The sequence below is a fragment of the Schistocerca nitens genome, chromosome 8, assembly GCF_023898315.1.
Source record: "Schistocerca nitens isolate TAMUIC-IGC-003100 chromosome 8, iqSchNite1.1, whole genome shotgun sequence".
Classification (NCBI taxonomy): Eukaryota; Metazoa; Arthropoda; class Insecta; order Orthoptera; family Acrididae; genus Schistocerca; species Schistocerca nitens.
The window spans coordinates 29,602,597-29,618,023 of NC_064621.1; the positions used below are offsets into that span (position 1 = coordinate 29,602,597).

General features: G+C 41.1%; 1 protein-coding gene across 2 annotated transcripts in view; it reads left to right on the forward strand.

The window, feature by feature from the left end:
• The window catches only part of LOC126198658 (ubiquitin carboxyl-terminal hydrolase 46), a 100,046-nt gene that overhangs the window by 81,572 nt on the left and 3,047 nt on the right, over window positions 1–15,427 (forward strand). For both annotated transcript variants that reach the window (XM_049935133.1, XM_049935132.1), the window contains exon 8: window positions 8,287–8,430. In XM_049935133.1, the coding sequence (XP_049791090.1) occupies window positions 8,287–8,430 (144 nt within the window). The remainder of the gene's footprint in view (window positions 1–8,286; window positions 8,431–15,427) is intronic.

The window sequence follows — 15,427 nt, forward strand, 5'->3', positions numbered from 1 at the left end:
AGCATGTGGCAGAAAGTCTGCGAGTTTGAAGCGTCCTAAAAAGCAGTAGAGTTTGTGCAATACTGCATATAGAAAGCCGACTAAAGCCCAAAAATAACAGTAGTCAGATCTTTGGAATGAACACATTTGTATAGCGAAAGGCTAGGCTAATGAAAATGGAAAAAGCGTATTTGACAAAGCAGATAAGAAACTTGACCAATATAGGAATTGACACTGCACTGCATGTGGCTTTGTTGAGGCAAGACTCAGTATCAAGCAATGGAAAATATGGGATTGAATAACAATATGAATTGAGATATACTGTTACCATATAGACGAGGTTTTGAACAGTGGGCAGGCAAATTAAGTGGACTGTTAGATACCTCTAGCTTTCGGACAAGGTCTTCTGTGAACACAAACCTGTGACTGCGTCTTTCTGCTGAGCAACAGACTCTCCGCCAGATATAACTGAAAACTTTAGATAATTTCAGTTGGTTATTTCTTATCTTCCCAATCATATTGTCATTATTGGAGGAGACTTTAGTCATCCAACAACTGATTGGAATAATGACAGGTTTGTAAGTGATGAATGTGCAAGATATTCTGTAAGTGACGTCAAAGATGCTCATGGATGACACAGACAAAACTGAAACTGATGGTAGTAAAGCAAATGCCTTCTCTGAAATCAACCTAAAAAAGTGAGTTGGGAAGGCCACTGTTGTTGGAAGTATATGAAAAGTAAGAGGATGTCCATATTGAAACAGGTATCAGTGACCATGAGGCAGTTATAGCAACAACCGTCACTAAAGTACAAACTGCAGCTGAAACAAGTGGTTAAAGTAACATGTTCAATAAGCTAGATAAAGAGACAAACATGTCATCACTCAAAGATGAACTTGAAACATTTACCTTTAGGCAGGAGCATGTAGAACAACTGTAGCTCAAGTTTAAAATAATAGTTGACTGTACACTGGATTGGTATGTACCTAGTAGAATAATTGTAAAAAAAATTTTCTTAAATAACAGTGACTGCTGCATAACAGGTGAAGCATAGGGTTATAGATACAGGTATGATAAATGAAACACATTTGTCTATCAGAAGAGCAAACTGTGAAGCCTTCAGTGACTGTTGTACAAGAATCTTATTGACGATGTCTCATAAAACCCTAAAGAAAGTCTGACCATATGCAAAGGCTGTCAGTGGCAAGAAAATTAGTGTCCAGATACTTGTGGAAAAAATGAAATTGATGGTAGTAAAGCAAATGCTGAATTAAGTTTTCAAATATTCATTGCAAAGGAAGGTACAGAAGTACTGCCCCAAATTACTTCTCACACCACTGCAAAGATGAGTGTTATAGATGTTAGTGTCAGTAGCGTCAAGAACGCTAATAGAAGTGATAATGATAATTAGCGTCCTGTCTGTTTTATATCGATTTGTTTTAGAGTCCTACAACAGATTTTGAGCTTAAAAGAACAGAATGATCTTGATGCCAAACCAGCATGGATTACAAAAATAAGTCATTTCAAAATGAAAGTAGTGCTTTTCTTGTATGACATCCTAAAAGCCATGGATCAAGGCAGTTGGCTGGATGCAGTATTTCTTGACTACAAAAAAAAAGTATTTGGTAGACCAATTTCTTCAACAAAAGTACAGTTATATGGGTTATAAAACAAAATTATTGACTGGATAGAAGATTTCATGGCAGGGATCATCAACAGAAGTAGAAGTAACTTCCAGCGTGCTCCAGGGAAGTGTGTTGAGACTCTTGTTACTCACATTGTATGTTAATGACTTGGCATACTCTTTTATTAGTACCTTCATACATTTTGTAGATGAAGTATTACATGTAAAACAGCCTGCACAAATACCCAGTTGGGTGTTAAGTTTCCAAAATGATACAAAGATTGGCAACTATTTAAATTTTCAGAAATATAAAATTGTACACTTCACAGAATTGTAAAATAGTAATATCAAACAGCAATAATATCAGTGATTCACTAACAGACATGTGGGTGTAACAGTTAGGGATATGAAATCATCACATACGAGGTGCATTCAAGTTCTAAGGCCTCCGATTTTTTTTTTTCTTTCCCCCCCCCCCCCCCCCCAATTAACTACTCACCCGAAATCGATGAAACTGCCATTACTTCTCGACATAATCACCCTGCAGATGTACACATTTTTCACAACGCTGACGCCATGATTCCATGGCAGCGGTGAAGGCTTCTTCAGGAGTCTGTTTTGACCACTGGAAAATCACTGAGGCAATAGCAGCACGGCTAGTGAATGTGCGGCCACGGAGAGTGTCTTTCATTGTTGGAAAAAGCCAAAAGTCACTAGGAGCCAGGTCAGGTGACTAGGGAGCATGAGGAATCACTTCAAAGTTGTTATCACGGACAAACTGTTGCGTAACGTTAGCTCGATGTGCGGTTGCGTTGTCTTGGTGAAACAGCACATGCGCAGCCCTTCCCAGACGTTTTTGTTGCAGTGCAGGAAGGAATTTGTTCTTCAAAACATTTTCGTAGGATGCACCTGTTACCGTAGTGCCCTTTGGAATGCATTGGGTAAGGATTACGCCCTCGCTGTCCCAGAACATGGACACCATCATTTTTTAAGCACTGTCGGTTACCCGAAATTTTTTTGGTGGCGGTGAATTTGTGTGCTTCCATTGAGCTGACTGGCGCTTTGTTTCTGGATTGAAAAATGGCAAATGGCAACATGCCACATGGGCAGCCATGTGGTCGTCCGTCAGCATTCGTGGCACCCACCTGGATGACACTTTTCGCATTTTCAGGTTGTCATGCAGGATTGTGTGCACAGAACCCACAGAAATGCCAACTCTGGAGGTGATCTGTTCAACAGTCATTCGGCGATCCCCCAAAACAATTCTCTCCACTTTCTCGATCATGTCGTCAGACTGGCTTGTGCGAGCCCGAGGTTGTTTCGGTTTGTTGTCACACGATTGTCTGTCTTCATTAAACTGTCGCACCCACAAACGCACTTTCGACACATCCATAACTCCATCACTACATGTCTCCTTCAACTGTCGATGAATTTCAATTGGTTTCACACCACGCAAATCCAGAAAACGAATGATTGCACGCTGTTCAAGTAAGGAAAACGTCGCCATTTTAAGTATTTAAAACAGTTCTCATTCTCGCCACTGGCGGTAAAATTCCATCTGTCGTATGGTGCTGCCATCTCTGGGACGTATTGACAATGAACGCGGCCTCATCTTAAAACAATGCGCATGTTTCTCTCTCTTTCCAGTCCGAAGAAAAAAAAATCGGAGGCCTTAGAACTTGAATGCACCTCATAGGTAAGGCAGATGGCAGGCTTTGATGCATTGGCAGAATATTGGGGAAAATGCTGCTTACAAATCACTTGTGCATCCCATTGTAGAATACTTCCGAAGTTGGTAGCCTCCTAGCCGAAATACTACTAACAGGATATTGAACTTGTACAAAGAAAGGTGCCATGAATGATCACAGGTTTTTTAAATCATGATAAATGTTGAAAGCTTGAATTGGCAGGCACTTGTAAACACACACCAATTGCCTCCTGTGGAACTGTTTACAAACTTTCAGGAGCAAATCACTCCTGTACAGACTGTAAAGACAAGATTAATTACTGCATGCACATAGGCAGTTAAGCAGTAGTTCTTTGTACCTTCCATATACTACACACGTACAGGAAGAAATCCAAACATGTGGTGCTGTATTAAATTTACTCTGCCATGCATTTCAGAGTGATTTGCACACACTTCTGCACTGCAACTGGATCATTCTCTGCCATCAATCTCCCGTTTTCCTCTCCAACCCTTGCTCTCACTGCTCAATGGGAAGTGGTTGGTGACTTGCACAGAAGTGATCACTCCCTGATCTGCATTCACTTGCCAGATGGAGTGGAACCTGAAAGGAAACTGCTGCTATGGGTGCTCAGTAGAGGAGACTGGCCACTTCATAATCAGCTAGCGCAGTTTGAACATTGTATCAATGTTCAGGAACAGGTAGATCATATTACCAAAATAATTCACCACGGCACTGAAGCATCCATTCCACAGTCCATGGGACAACTGAAGGGGCAGCCTGTCCATTGGAGGAGTGCCGAATGCACTCTGCAATCAGGACTAGGTTTGTGGCTCTGCGTAGCTTCAAGTGTTGGCCAACTGCAGAGACGCTTGCACCCTTTCGATTGGCGAGGGCAAAAAGTCGCCAGATTTTTCGAGTGAGTGAGAAGAGGTCATGGCAACAGTTCCTGACCAGCATTAATACCACCATTAATCATTCCATGAAGAGTTCCTTTGTGTGGGAGACCATAAGGAGAGTTTCTGGAAGTGGAGGAGGTGCCCCATGACTGCCACTACTCTCCAAACCAATCTGCGAGACATTGGCCAGACTTATGGCAGCCTATATTGTCACAGTTACTGCAACTGCCAGTCAGGATATAGGTTTCCAGAACCATAGAGCAGTTGCTAAGAGGAGGAGTGTGGACTTCCGGTCCACCGCTGGTGAAGATTACAACTGCCACAGGCATTAGGAGTGTTAGTGTAAAGGGAGGTGGCATCAGTAGTGACAAGCAGGGCACCATGTGGTAAAGGGACAGGAACTGTGGAGAGTTGGTGGAGGAAATGTTTGGTAGGAGGGTAGGTTTTGGGTAATTGTTTTACCACTATTGAACACTTCCTTTCCCAATGCCTGAAGGATTCCAAACCAACCACCTCCTTGCTAGTCACCACAATCAACTATATCATCACCCACAATTACTTCTCCTTTGAAGGCATTACCTACAAACAAATCCGGGGTACAGCTACAGGCACCCACTTGGCACCATCCTATGACAACATATTTGTGAGCCATCTAGAGGAATCCTTCCTAAACCCCCAGAATCCTAAACCCTTCACCTGGTTCAGATTCATTGATGATATCTTTGTGATCTGAATCAAGGATGAGGACACCCTATCGACATTCCTCCAGAACCTCAACAACTTCTGCCCCATTTGCTTCACCTGATTCTACTCAACCCATCAAGCCACCTTCCTAGATGTTGACCTCCACCTCAAAGATGGCTACATCAGTACCTCTGTCCATATCAAACCTACTAACCATCAGCAATACTTCCACCTAGACAGTTGCCACCCGTTCCATACCAAGAAGTCCCTTCTGTACAGCCTAGCCACCCATGTTGTCACATCTGCAGTGACGAGCAGTCCCCCTCGAAATATACTGAGGGTCTCACTGAAGCCTTTACAGACCATAATTATCCTCCCAACCTTGCACAAAAACAAATCTCCTGTGCCTTATCTTTCCAGTCTCACCGTCCGGCCGTACAGGAGCGTTCCCCTCATAACTCAGTACCACCCAGGACTGGAGCAACTGAATTACATTCTCCGCCAGGGTTTCGACTACCTCTCGTTGTGCCCTGATATGAGAAATGTCGTGCCCACTATCCTTCTCACCCCACCCACAGTGGTATTCCGCTGTCCACCAAACCTACACTATATACTCTTCCATCCTTACACAACCCCTGCTCACAATCCCTTACCTCATGGCTCATACCCCTGTAATACACCTAGATGCAAGACCTGTTCCATACATCCTCCCACCACCACCTACTCCAGTTTGCTCACAAACTTCACCTATCCCACCAAAGGCAGGGCTACCTGTGAAACCAGTCATGTGATCTACAAGCTAAGCTGCATCCACTGTACCACATTCTATGTGGGCATGCCAACTAACAAGCTGTCTGTCCACGTGAATGGCCACCGACAAACTGTGGCCAAGAAACAAGTGGACCACCCTGTTGCTGAGCACACTGCCAAACATGACATTCTTAGTTCAATGACCACTTCACAGCCTGTGCCATATGGAGCTTTCCCACCAACACCAGCTTTTCTGGATTGCACGGATGGGAACCTTCCCTGCAGTACATCCTACGTTCCCGTAACCCTCCTGGCCTCAACCTTCGTTAGTCACTGACCTCACCCATCCAGTCCATTCACTGTTCGCATTCCAGCACACACAGCCGTCATTCCACCATCATACCAAGTTTGTTTACTTCTCTCCTTTCCCGCTATGTCCCCCTGCCCCCACCCCCCTCCTCACCTCTCCTCTGCCCTCTGTCTAACTAGCAGCAATTCACTGTCTGCCACCCCTACCATACTACTATCCCTCCCCCCACCACTCCAGCCTCCTCCTTACCTCCACCCAGTTGTTACTCCCACCATGCACTGGTGCTACTGCTCACAGTGTGGTTTCAGTTGCCTGAGACTGCAGTCTTTTTTTTTTGTGTGTGTGTGTGTGTGTGTGTGTGTGTGTGTGTCGTCTATTGTTGACGAAGGCCTTATGGGCCCAAACCTTTATTTGTGACAATCTTTTGTTGTCTCTATCTGCAGCTCAGCATGTCTGCTGAGCAGCTTTCCTTTTCATGATATTGTTAAATTCCATCCTGGATTTTCCATTGTTTGATATTTTAACAGCGTGCATTTTATACCTTGATGCAAGGGCAGAAACAAATATTGACGGGGATGTGCCCTGTGTTTTAGCTGATGATGAGACGAGTGTGATTTAAAGTTTTATGATGTGTCTGGGCTCTGGCCTAAGTTTTTAGGCTGGAGGTTTTAGTGTGTTGCAGAGTGACTGGCTCCTCCTTTTTTATTCTTGCTGTCAGCCAGCCACAGGCATCTGCTGTATTGCTTTATCTCCTTACGCCACTTTCTTCCTATTTAGTTAATGTTTTAATATTGTCGTGATATTTTGTTCCGTGCTTCTGTTTGTGTACACACATAGTTTTCCAACTTTTGTTACCTTCATTTTCCTTGCTGTTTTATACTACTGTTTAGTGTATTTTACCGACACTCATCTCAAACTGTTTCTCGCAGGCGCTGAAGACCTTGCTGTTGTGCGCCCATACCACCATTGTGATACCAGCCATCATAATGTGATTCTAGTAGTTTAATATTTTTGCCACAAGGTGAAATTTTAAGATTATTGTGGAAATGATATTTTATCAATATCTTCATAAATCTTTCCTTTTTTTGTCACTGAGAGTATTAGATTTCACTTTTATTGCACACTGAGGTGTTTCGGAACGACGACTTAACTGAAACATACAGAGAGATCGAGATACAGAGCATTAAACAATTTAAATAGATTCTTTTTTCATTTCAAGTTCTCGTACATGGGCTAAATTTCAGCCAAATATAAACTAAATATTTTGGTTTCGGAATACGTGATATGACAGTTTAATATGTAAGAATTACTGACTGATTTGGATTTCATTCCAGAGAATACTTCAATTAAGGTACTGGCTCAAGTTTTCTGTGGGTTCTCAAAATTACTTTGAGTGAATGCCAGAATGGTACTTTGCAGCAGAAGGTTTTGTGTTCCATCCTAAATGTCATAGATCTCAACCTAACACCTCTCTCTAACAACCTCGTCTTCTCTGGGACACGGAGTGTTAATTTTTTTTTCCTTCCTTTCGGTTTACAACTCAAATCATTTTCTACTTTTGTATACTTTCTACATATTAATTAAAACAATAAGACCATTGATATGGCAACGTGAGTTGAAATCAAGAACTGGCAGTGGTTGACTGAAGAAATCTTTGAATGGCAGCTCTTCATTCAGCAGCAAGTTGTACTATTTTATGGAAGGATTTTGAGCTGCTATTAAGTAGTGGCAGTACTGTTCCTCCTTCAGTTCACAATATAGTAGGACTCGTGTGCAGTTTAGACACTTACACATCCCAAATCCAGAAGTCATAATATCAAATCAGTGCTTTAGAAACAGATTAATAATAAAATGGTAAAAAAGTCATACTCACCAAGAGCTTGCATTTAAACTTAATCAGATTATTTGTTCTTCCTGTACTACTGTTACCTGTTGACAAAGGATATGGTTACAAGAATGTTACACATATCATCATCTATTTTGTATTGCTATTGCCCCCTACCTCTGTCAATTTAAAGGAGACATTTTCTTGTTCATTACTTGTGTGTTCACTCTATATTGGTTCCATCATTCTGCCATGACAACAATATCACAGAAGTGGTATTGTCTTACAGTTATTTTAATTTGTTAAATTTTGAGACATAAAGGAGCCTAAAAATAAAGTTGAAGCCTCTTTCTTTTGGTTTAGATGGTGAACCCATAGGAAAGTAATTGTAATAATAGGTGGCTGTACATAAGTTTGTCTCTCTCCCCCTCTCTCCTTCCTCCGCCCCCCCCCCTTTCCCTCTCTCTTCTAAAATGGAGTCCTGTAAAACAAACAATTTTACATGTGTGTGTATATTTTTGCAATTGCAGTCAGATGATGCTGTGAATCCTGATCGTCTGTATGATCTGGTTGCTGTTGTTATTCACTGTGGAAGTGGTCCAAACAGAGGCCATTACATTAGCATTGTTAAAAGCCATGGATTCTGGTTACTGTTTGATGATGACATGGTTGATGTAAGTACTGAATTTCTCTTCTAGTGTTATAAGATAATTTACAGATTATCAAGTAGCACAACATTTTTCTTTCAGTCATGTGATAGCAAAATTCATATTGCCGCACTTATTGTTCTCAATGTAAGACCAGTGACGTGTCAGTAAAATGCAGGTCAAACAGTCCTTGTAATTTTGCTTGTCCCTCCAGTTTTGACTTATACATAGTATGCAGTTTTTGTTTGCTGCTTCATAATAATGTGCTGCTTCATAATCATTTAGCGGGTAGTGGTAAGAGTGAGTTCTGCTGCTTCGTTGTGTGACTGGAAAGTTAAGCTCAGCCTCACCCCTGTGTAGTAGTACTTGAAAGTGAAGTCAAATTTCTTATACTGTGATTAGAAGCAGCTACCAAGGTACAGATCCAATGAAAACCTAATAGTACTTAAATCTCTTTCTGCCCCCCCTCCCCCCCCCCTCTCTCTCTCTCTACAAGATGAGCCTTCTGGAGATTTTGGAACTACTGGGCAGCATATAGTGCCTGTGGTATACCATGTGCCAGTTTGTAATGTATAATATAAAATACACATAAAGCATTAAACAATGCTACTCTGTCTACTAGTGAGCTATGGTTGCAGTTCCAAAGAAGAAAACTGAAGCTATTGCAAGAGACACTCCAGAAGTTGAAATGTACAGAGAAACGTCCTCAAAGCTGATGTAGATCGTGATTTATTTTTCTGGTGTTATAAAAAGGCTGAACTTAATTTCTCACATGCAGGAGGCTTACTAGACAATGTCTATTCTCGTGTTTAGCCACATTAAAGACTTAGTACTTTTGTGCAACAATTTGTCTACTGATTCAGTCATCTTCACATGCTGCGAGTGCTATTCTGATGTGTGTCAATCACACTGAGAGATTTTGTTAGTGTCACACCTATGTTTAAATCTGGCTTGACTTAGGCCACCTGCTGTGCAACAGTCAGCCACAGAGCATGAAACTGCACGCATGCTGCCTGAGGCTCAACATGTCTTGGAACATTTAACAGTGCAGTGGCATTTTTCAGTTAGCATGGCTTACTTCAGTTTTTCGGAATTGTGATATCGGTGCTGTTTATTCTTTACTACTTGTTCACCATATAAAGGAAATTCACAGATTCACTGGCTGTTTGCACAAAAAGAGGTAGTTTAGCGATCTATGGTAATTGGATAAAGGTTTTGAGAACACTGCTAATCTTAATTTGTTAATTCATTTGGAAGTGTCCTTGGGCATGTGTAGATGGAACTAATCAGTCTTCAATACATTTCCCATTTAAAAGACAAATTCTTTTACATTGAAACTGCTCTACAGTTCTACATTTTCTCAAGAAGGGCATCTGTCTCCATAATGAGGTTGCATATGTGATACAATACTTCGATCAACATATGTACAGGAGTGGCATTTTTTGGTTATGAAAATAAACAAGTCACAACTACATGGCAACGTAAGTGCCAAAAACCTACGTGAGTGGCTATGTCTTCCCATATCTTGACAGTTTGTACCAGATAAAAATATTAGTATGTCTTCATTGTTCCAAAAATAAATAATACTGAAAATTTGTTGGTTTGTTTGTCAGCTTACAAAACCCTCGTTTGACCAATACTTCAGCATTGCTCATCAGTGTAGGATCTGTACAAGATTGAATTGATAGAGGAATAGAGAAGATCCAAAAAACCGCAGATTTTGTTAGTTTCATTTAGTAAGCATGAAAGCGTCACGGAGATGACCAGTCAACTCCAGTGCAGGTATGATGAGAGAGGAGCTCTGCTTCATGGTGTAGTTTACTGTTAAAGTTCATGGAGTGTGCCTTCCTAGAAGAGTCAATAAATATGATGTTTCCTCCTTTGTATACATCACAGAAAGAAAAGGAAGATAAAATCGGAGAGATTCGAGCCCACATAGAGGCTTACTAGCAGTTCCCACAAATTATTCGCAATGGGAACAGGAAAGGGATTGAGTAACAGTGGTACACAAACTACCCTCCACTATGCGCCACAAGGATGTAGATTTAGGTCTCTGATGTTGAGAAATGTGAAACCAAGCCGCCACTTACAAGCTGTTCAGTGTTCCTTGCATGACTGTATGTCCATCTAAATGCAGCATCTTCACAATATCTCTCTCTCTCTCTCTCTCTCTCTCTCTCTCTCTCTCTTTCTTCCTATCCCGCCACTCGGACAGTGTCGTATGGTATGGTAATGACAGAAGTGTGCAGTCAGATGACAGAATTCTTGGCCGTCCTTGTGCTACGCCATTTGATGTGAATTATTTTCTGATATCTTTCCAAATTTTGTGTAACATAATTCCACTTTCTGAAGAAGAGAAATTTGTTAACATCGAGTATAGGTTTAAATGTCAGGAAATCGTTTCTGAAAGTATTTGTATGGAGTGTAGCCATGTATGGAAGTGAAACATGGACGATAAATAGTTTGGAGGAGAAGAGAATAGAAGCTTTCGAAATGTGGTGCTACAGAAGAATGCTGAAGATTAGGTGGGTAAATCACGTAACTAATGAGGAGGTATTGAATAGGATTGGGGAGAAGAGAAGTTTGTGGCACAACTTGACTAAAAGAAGGGATCGGTTGGTAGGACATGTCCTGAGGCATCAAGGGATCAGAAATTTAGCATTGGAGGGCAGTGTGGAGGGTAAAAATCGTAGAGGGAGACAAAGAGATGAATACACTACACAGATTCAGAAGGATGTAGGTTGCAGTAGGTACTGGGAGATGAAGAAGCTTGCACAGGATAGAGTAGCATGGAGAGCTGCATCACACCAGTCTCAGGACTGAAGACAACAACAACAACAATTCCACATGCATATTTTTGCTCCAATGGATGAGAAAGCCAGCAATATCGCAAGCTTTGCTTGAAATAAATAGGTTTTCAAACGTCTGTTTAGACCAACTTCTTGGGAAATAACTGTTTGCAGGTTGACATCTGTGTATTTGAAGTTGGACATTCTGGCACAAATAATGTAAAAATTAATCCTCTCAGTTATTTATTTTACTTACATGTCAAGTTATGTAGGACCAAATTGAGGAGCAAATCTCACAGGTCATGGAACATGTCAGTACATGAAATTACAACTTAAAAGTAATAACAGATAAAAAAATAAAATGTTTATGAACCCAAAAAAAGTAAAGCCATAAGCTTAAGTAAACACAGTCAACAATGCAACAAGAATAGGCTTAATTTTTCAAGGAATTCCTCGACAGATTAGGAAGAGTGACGATCGAAGAAACTCTTCAGTTTCGATTTGAAAGCGCATGGAATACTGCTAAGATTTTTGAATTCTTGTGGTAGCTTATTAACAATTGATGCAGCAGTCTGCTGCACACTTTTCTGCACAAGAGTTAAGGAAGTCCGGTCCGAATGCAGGTTTGATTTCTGCCAAGTATTAACTGAGTGAAAGCTGCTTATTCTAGTGAGTAAGCTAATATTGTTAACAAGAAGACAGTAAGGGAAATATACACACATCAAAAAAAGTTTTGCATAACCTCGGTTCTGAGAGTTCAGGAAACTGTACAGAAATTTGGAATAGAGATCAACATAAACATCATTTCCGCTCTTTTTATTGCTCATGAAAACCACACATTGCATGTTGTACCACCATACAGTGAGAACTTCCGAGGTGCTGGTCCAGATTGCTGTACACAGCGGTACCTCCAATACCCAGTAGCACATCCTGTTGCATTGATGCCTGTATCTGTCGTGGCATACTATCCACAAGTTCATTAAGGTATTGTTCGTCCAGATTGTCCCACTGCTCAATGGCGATTCGGCATAGATCCCTCAGAGTGGTTGGTGGGTCACATCGTCCGTAAACAACTCTTTTCAATCTATACTAGTCATGTTCAATAGGGTTCATGTCTGGAGAACATGCTGACCACTCTAGTCGGGCGATGTTGTTACCCTGAAGGAAGGCATGTCATCAACAGTTCCTGCCACTTTGTATCTCCTCAATGTCCAAACAACATCGCTTTGGTTCACTCAGTGACACCTGGACACTTCCCTTGTTGAGAGCCCTTCCTGGCACAAAGTAACAATGCAGACATGATCGAACTGCAACCATCTAGGCATGGTTGAACTTAGACCATGAATGACACTATTTGAAACTGAGCCAGTGTTGCATGCAACATCCTTTACTACCAAGCTAGGGTCATCAGCAAACAGAAATATTTTAGTTACCCGTAATACTAATTCTGGTGGAATGACTGGAACTGATCGGCTGTTGGACCCCGTCCGTGTAATAGGCGCTGCTCATGCGTGATTGTTTGCATCTTTGGGCGGGTTTAGTGACACCTCTGAACAGTGAAAGGGACTGTGTCTGTGATACAATATCCACAGTCAACATCTGTCTTCAGGAGTTCTGTGAACCGGGGTGATAGAAAACTTTTTGATGTGCATATATTGCAAGGTCAATGTCAAAATACCCAGACTCGTGATCAGGGGTCGACAAGAGGTTAGTGAACTTGCACCACTTATTGCCCTTATTGCCGAAACCACCCGTTTCTCAGCTAAAAATATCCTTTTAGATTGGAAATAGTTACCCCAAAATATAATACCATACGACTTAAGCAAATCAAGATAAGCAAAGTAGACTAATTTTCATGTCGAACAATTACTCACTTCAGATACCATTCGAATAGTAAAAATGGCAGCATTAAGTCTTTGAACAAGATCCTGAATATAGGCTTTCCAGGACAGTTTAGTATCTCTCAGAACATCTAGAAATTTGAACTGTTCAGTTTCACTAATCATATGCCTGTTTTGTGAAATTAAAAGGTCAGGTTTTGTTGAATAGTGTGTTAGAAACTGTAAATCTGATTCTTACTGTAATTTAGTATTAGTTTATTTTCTACAAGCCATGAACTTAGACCATGAATGACACTATTTGAAACTGAGCCAGTGTTGCATGCAACATCCTTTACTACCAAGCTAGGGTCATCAGCAAACAGAAATATTTTAGTTACCCGTAATACTAGAGGGCATATCATTTACATAAATGATCCTTGGGGCACCCCTCATTTGACCATACCCCACTCAGACCCTACATCACAGCCATTCTCAACATTGTGAATAATGACCTTTTGCTGTCTGTTGTTAAAGTAAGGTGTGAACTAATTTAAGCTATTTTCCATATTCCTTAATGTCCAACTTCGGAGAAATATTTTGTGATCAACACAGTCAAATGCCTTAGTTAAATCAAAAAATATGCCTAGCATTCAAAATCTTTTGTTGAACCCATCCAGTACCTCGCAGAGCAAAGAGAATATAGCATTTTCAGTTGTTAAGTGACTTCTAAAGCCGAACTGTACATTTGATAGCAAATCGTGTGATATAAAATGATCAATTACCCTTACATACACAGCCTTTCCAATAACTTTAGCAAACACTGATGGCATAGAAATAGGTCTAAAATTATCTACATTATCACTTTCTCCCTTTTTATAAAGCAGCTTTACTACTGAGTACTTAAATCATTCAGGAAACATGTGCAGCACAGTACTTCAATATTCTGCTAGGCACTCCATCACATCTATGAGAGTCCTTAGTCTTCAGTGATTTAATTATTGACTCAATCTCCCCCATGTATGTATCACAGAGGAATATTTCAGACGTCAATCTTGGAAAGGTATTTTCCAAGAGGGTTATATTATTTCCTGTAGAAACGAAATTTTTATTTCATTCACCAGCAATGCTCAGAAAATGATTGTTAAATACAGTACATATGAGAGGGGATCCAAAACTAACCGGAATCTTAATGCTGCACATGATGTACTTGTAGTAGCAGAGTGCGACCAGAGGGTTGTAGTAGGAGCTCTGCTGAGTCATTTTGCCACACGGCGTCACCCAACAGTGAGAAGTGTGGTTTCTTCGGCAGTTCTTTGACTGTGCATACAGTACAGACGTGACACGAGGAAATGGCTAGTTCTTACGAACAACGTGCAGCAGTGAAGTTTTGTTTCTAGCTCGGCAAGAATGAAGCAGAAACTGTTGCGATGATTCAGACAGCCTACAAAGACCATGCGCTTAGTAAAACGCAAGTGTACGAATGGTTTTCTCGGTTTAAAAAGGGAGAAATGGTGGTTGAAGATCAGCCCGATTGACCTTTAACTGCTCGAAGCGAAGACAACATCGACAAAATCCATGATCTCATCAGTGAAGATCGATGCAGGACAATCGACCAGCTTGAGAACTTGTCCAGGTTGTCCTGGTGTTCAATTCAGCACTTCTTGACTATCGATTTGGGGATGCGAAGAGTGGCAGCAAAATTCATGCCGAAGCTTCTTACCAGAGATCAAAGGGATCATCACGTTCAAGCCTGTCCCGAAATGGAGGATGTGTTCGAAGATGATCCACATTTTTTCAACAAAATCATTACAGGTGATGAGTCATCGTGCTATGGGTACGATCCAGAAAGTAAACAACAGTCATCACAATGGAAGTCACCTGGCTCACCTTGACCAAAAAAAGCTTGACAAGTGAAATCAAATGTGAAAATGATGTTGATCAGTTTTTTTACATCAAAGGGATCGTACACTCTGAATTTGTCCCTGAAAACCAGACAGTAAACCAACAATTCTATTTGGAGGTTATGAAACGGCTTCGCAGAAGTTTGTCGCGAAAACGTCTGGTTTTGTGGGATTCTGGCGTGTGGTTCCTGCATCACGACAACGCTCCTGTGCACCGGCTCTCAGCATTTGCCAGTTTTTGGCCTCAACGAGGACGATTACCTTGACCCATGTGCCCTATTCGCCGGATTTAGCACCCTCGGACTTCTTCCTATTCCCGAGGATGAAAAGGGACTTGAGAGGGAAGCATTTTGCAGATTCAGAAGACATAAACGCAATGTCATGAAAGTGCTAGCATGTATCAAAGAGGACGAATTTAAAAGGTGCTTCGAACACTGGAATGAACGTTTGGACAAGTGTATAAATGCTAATGGAGAGTACTTCGAAGGAGATTAAGGTTGTATTTGAAAACAAT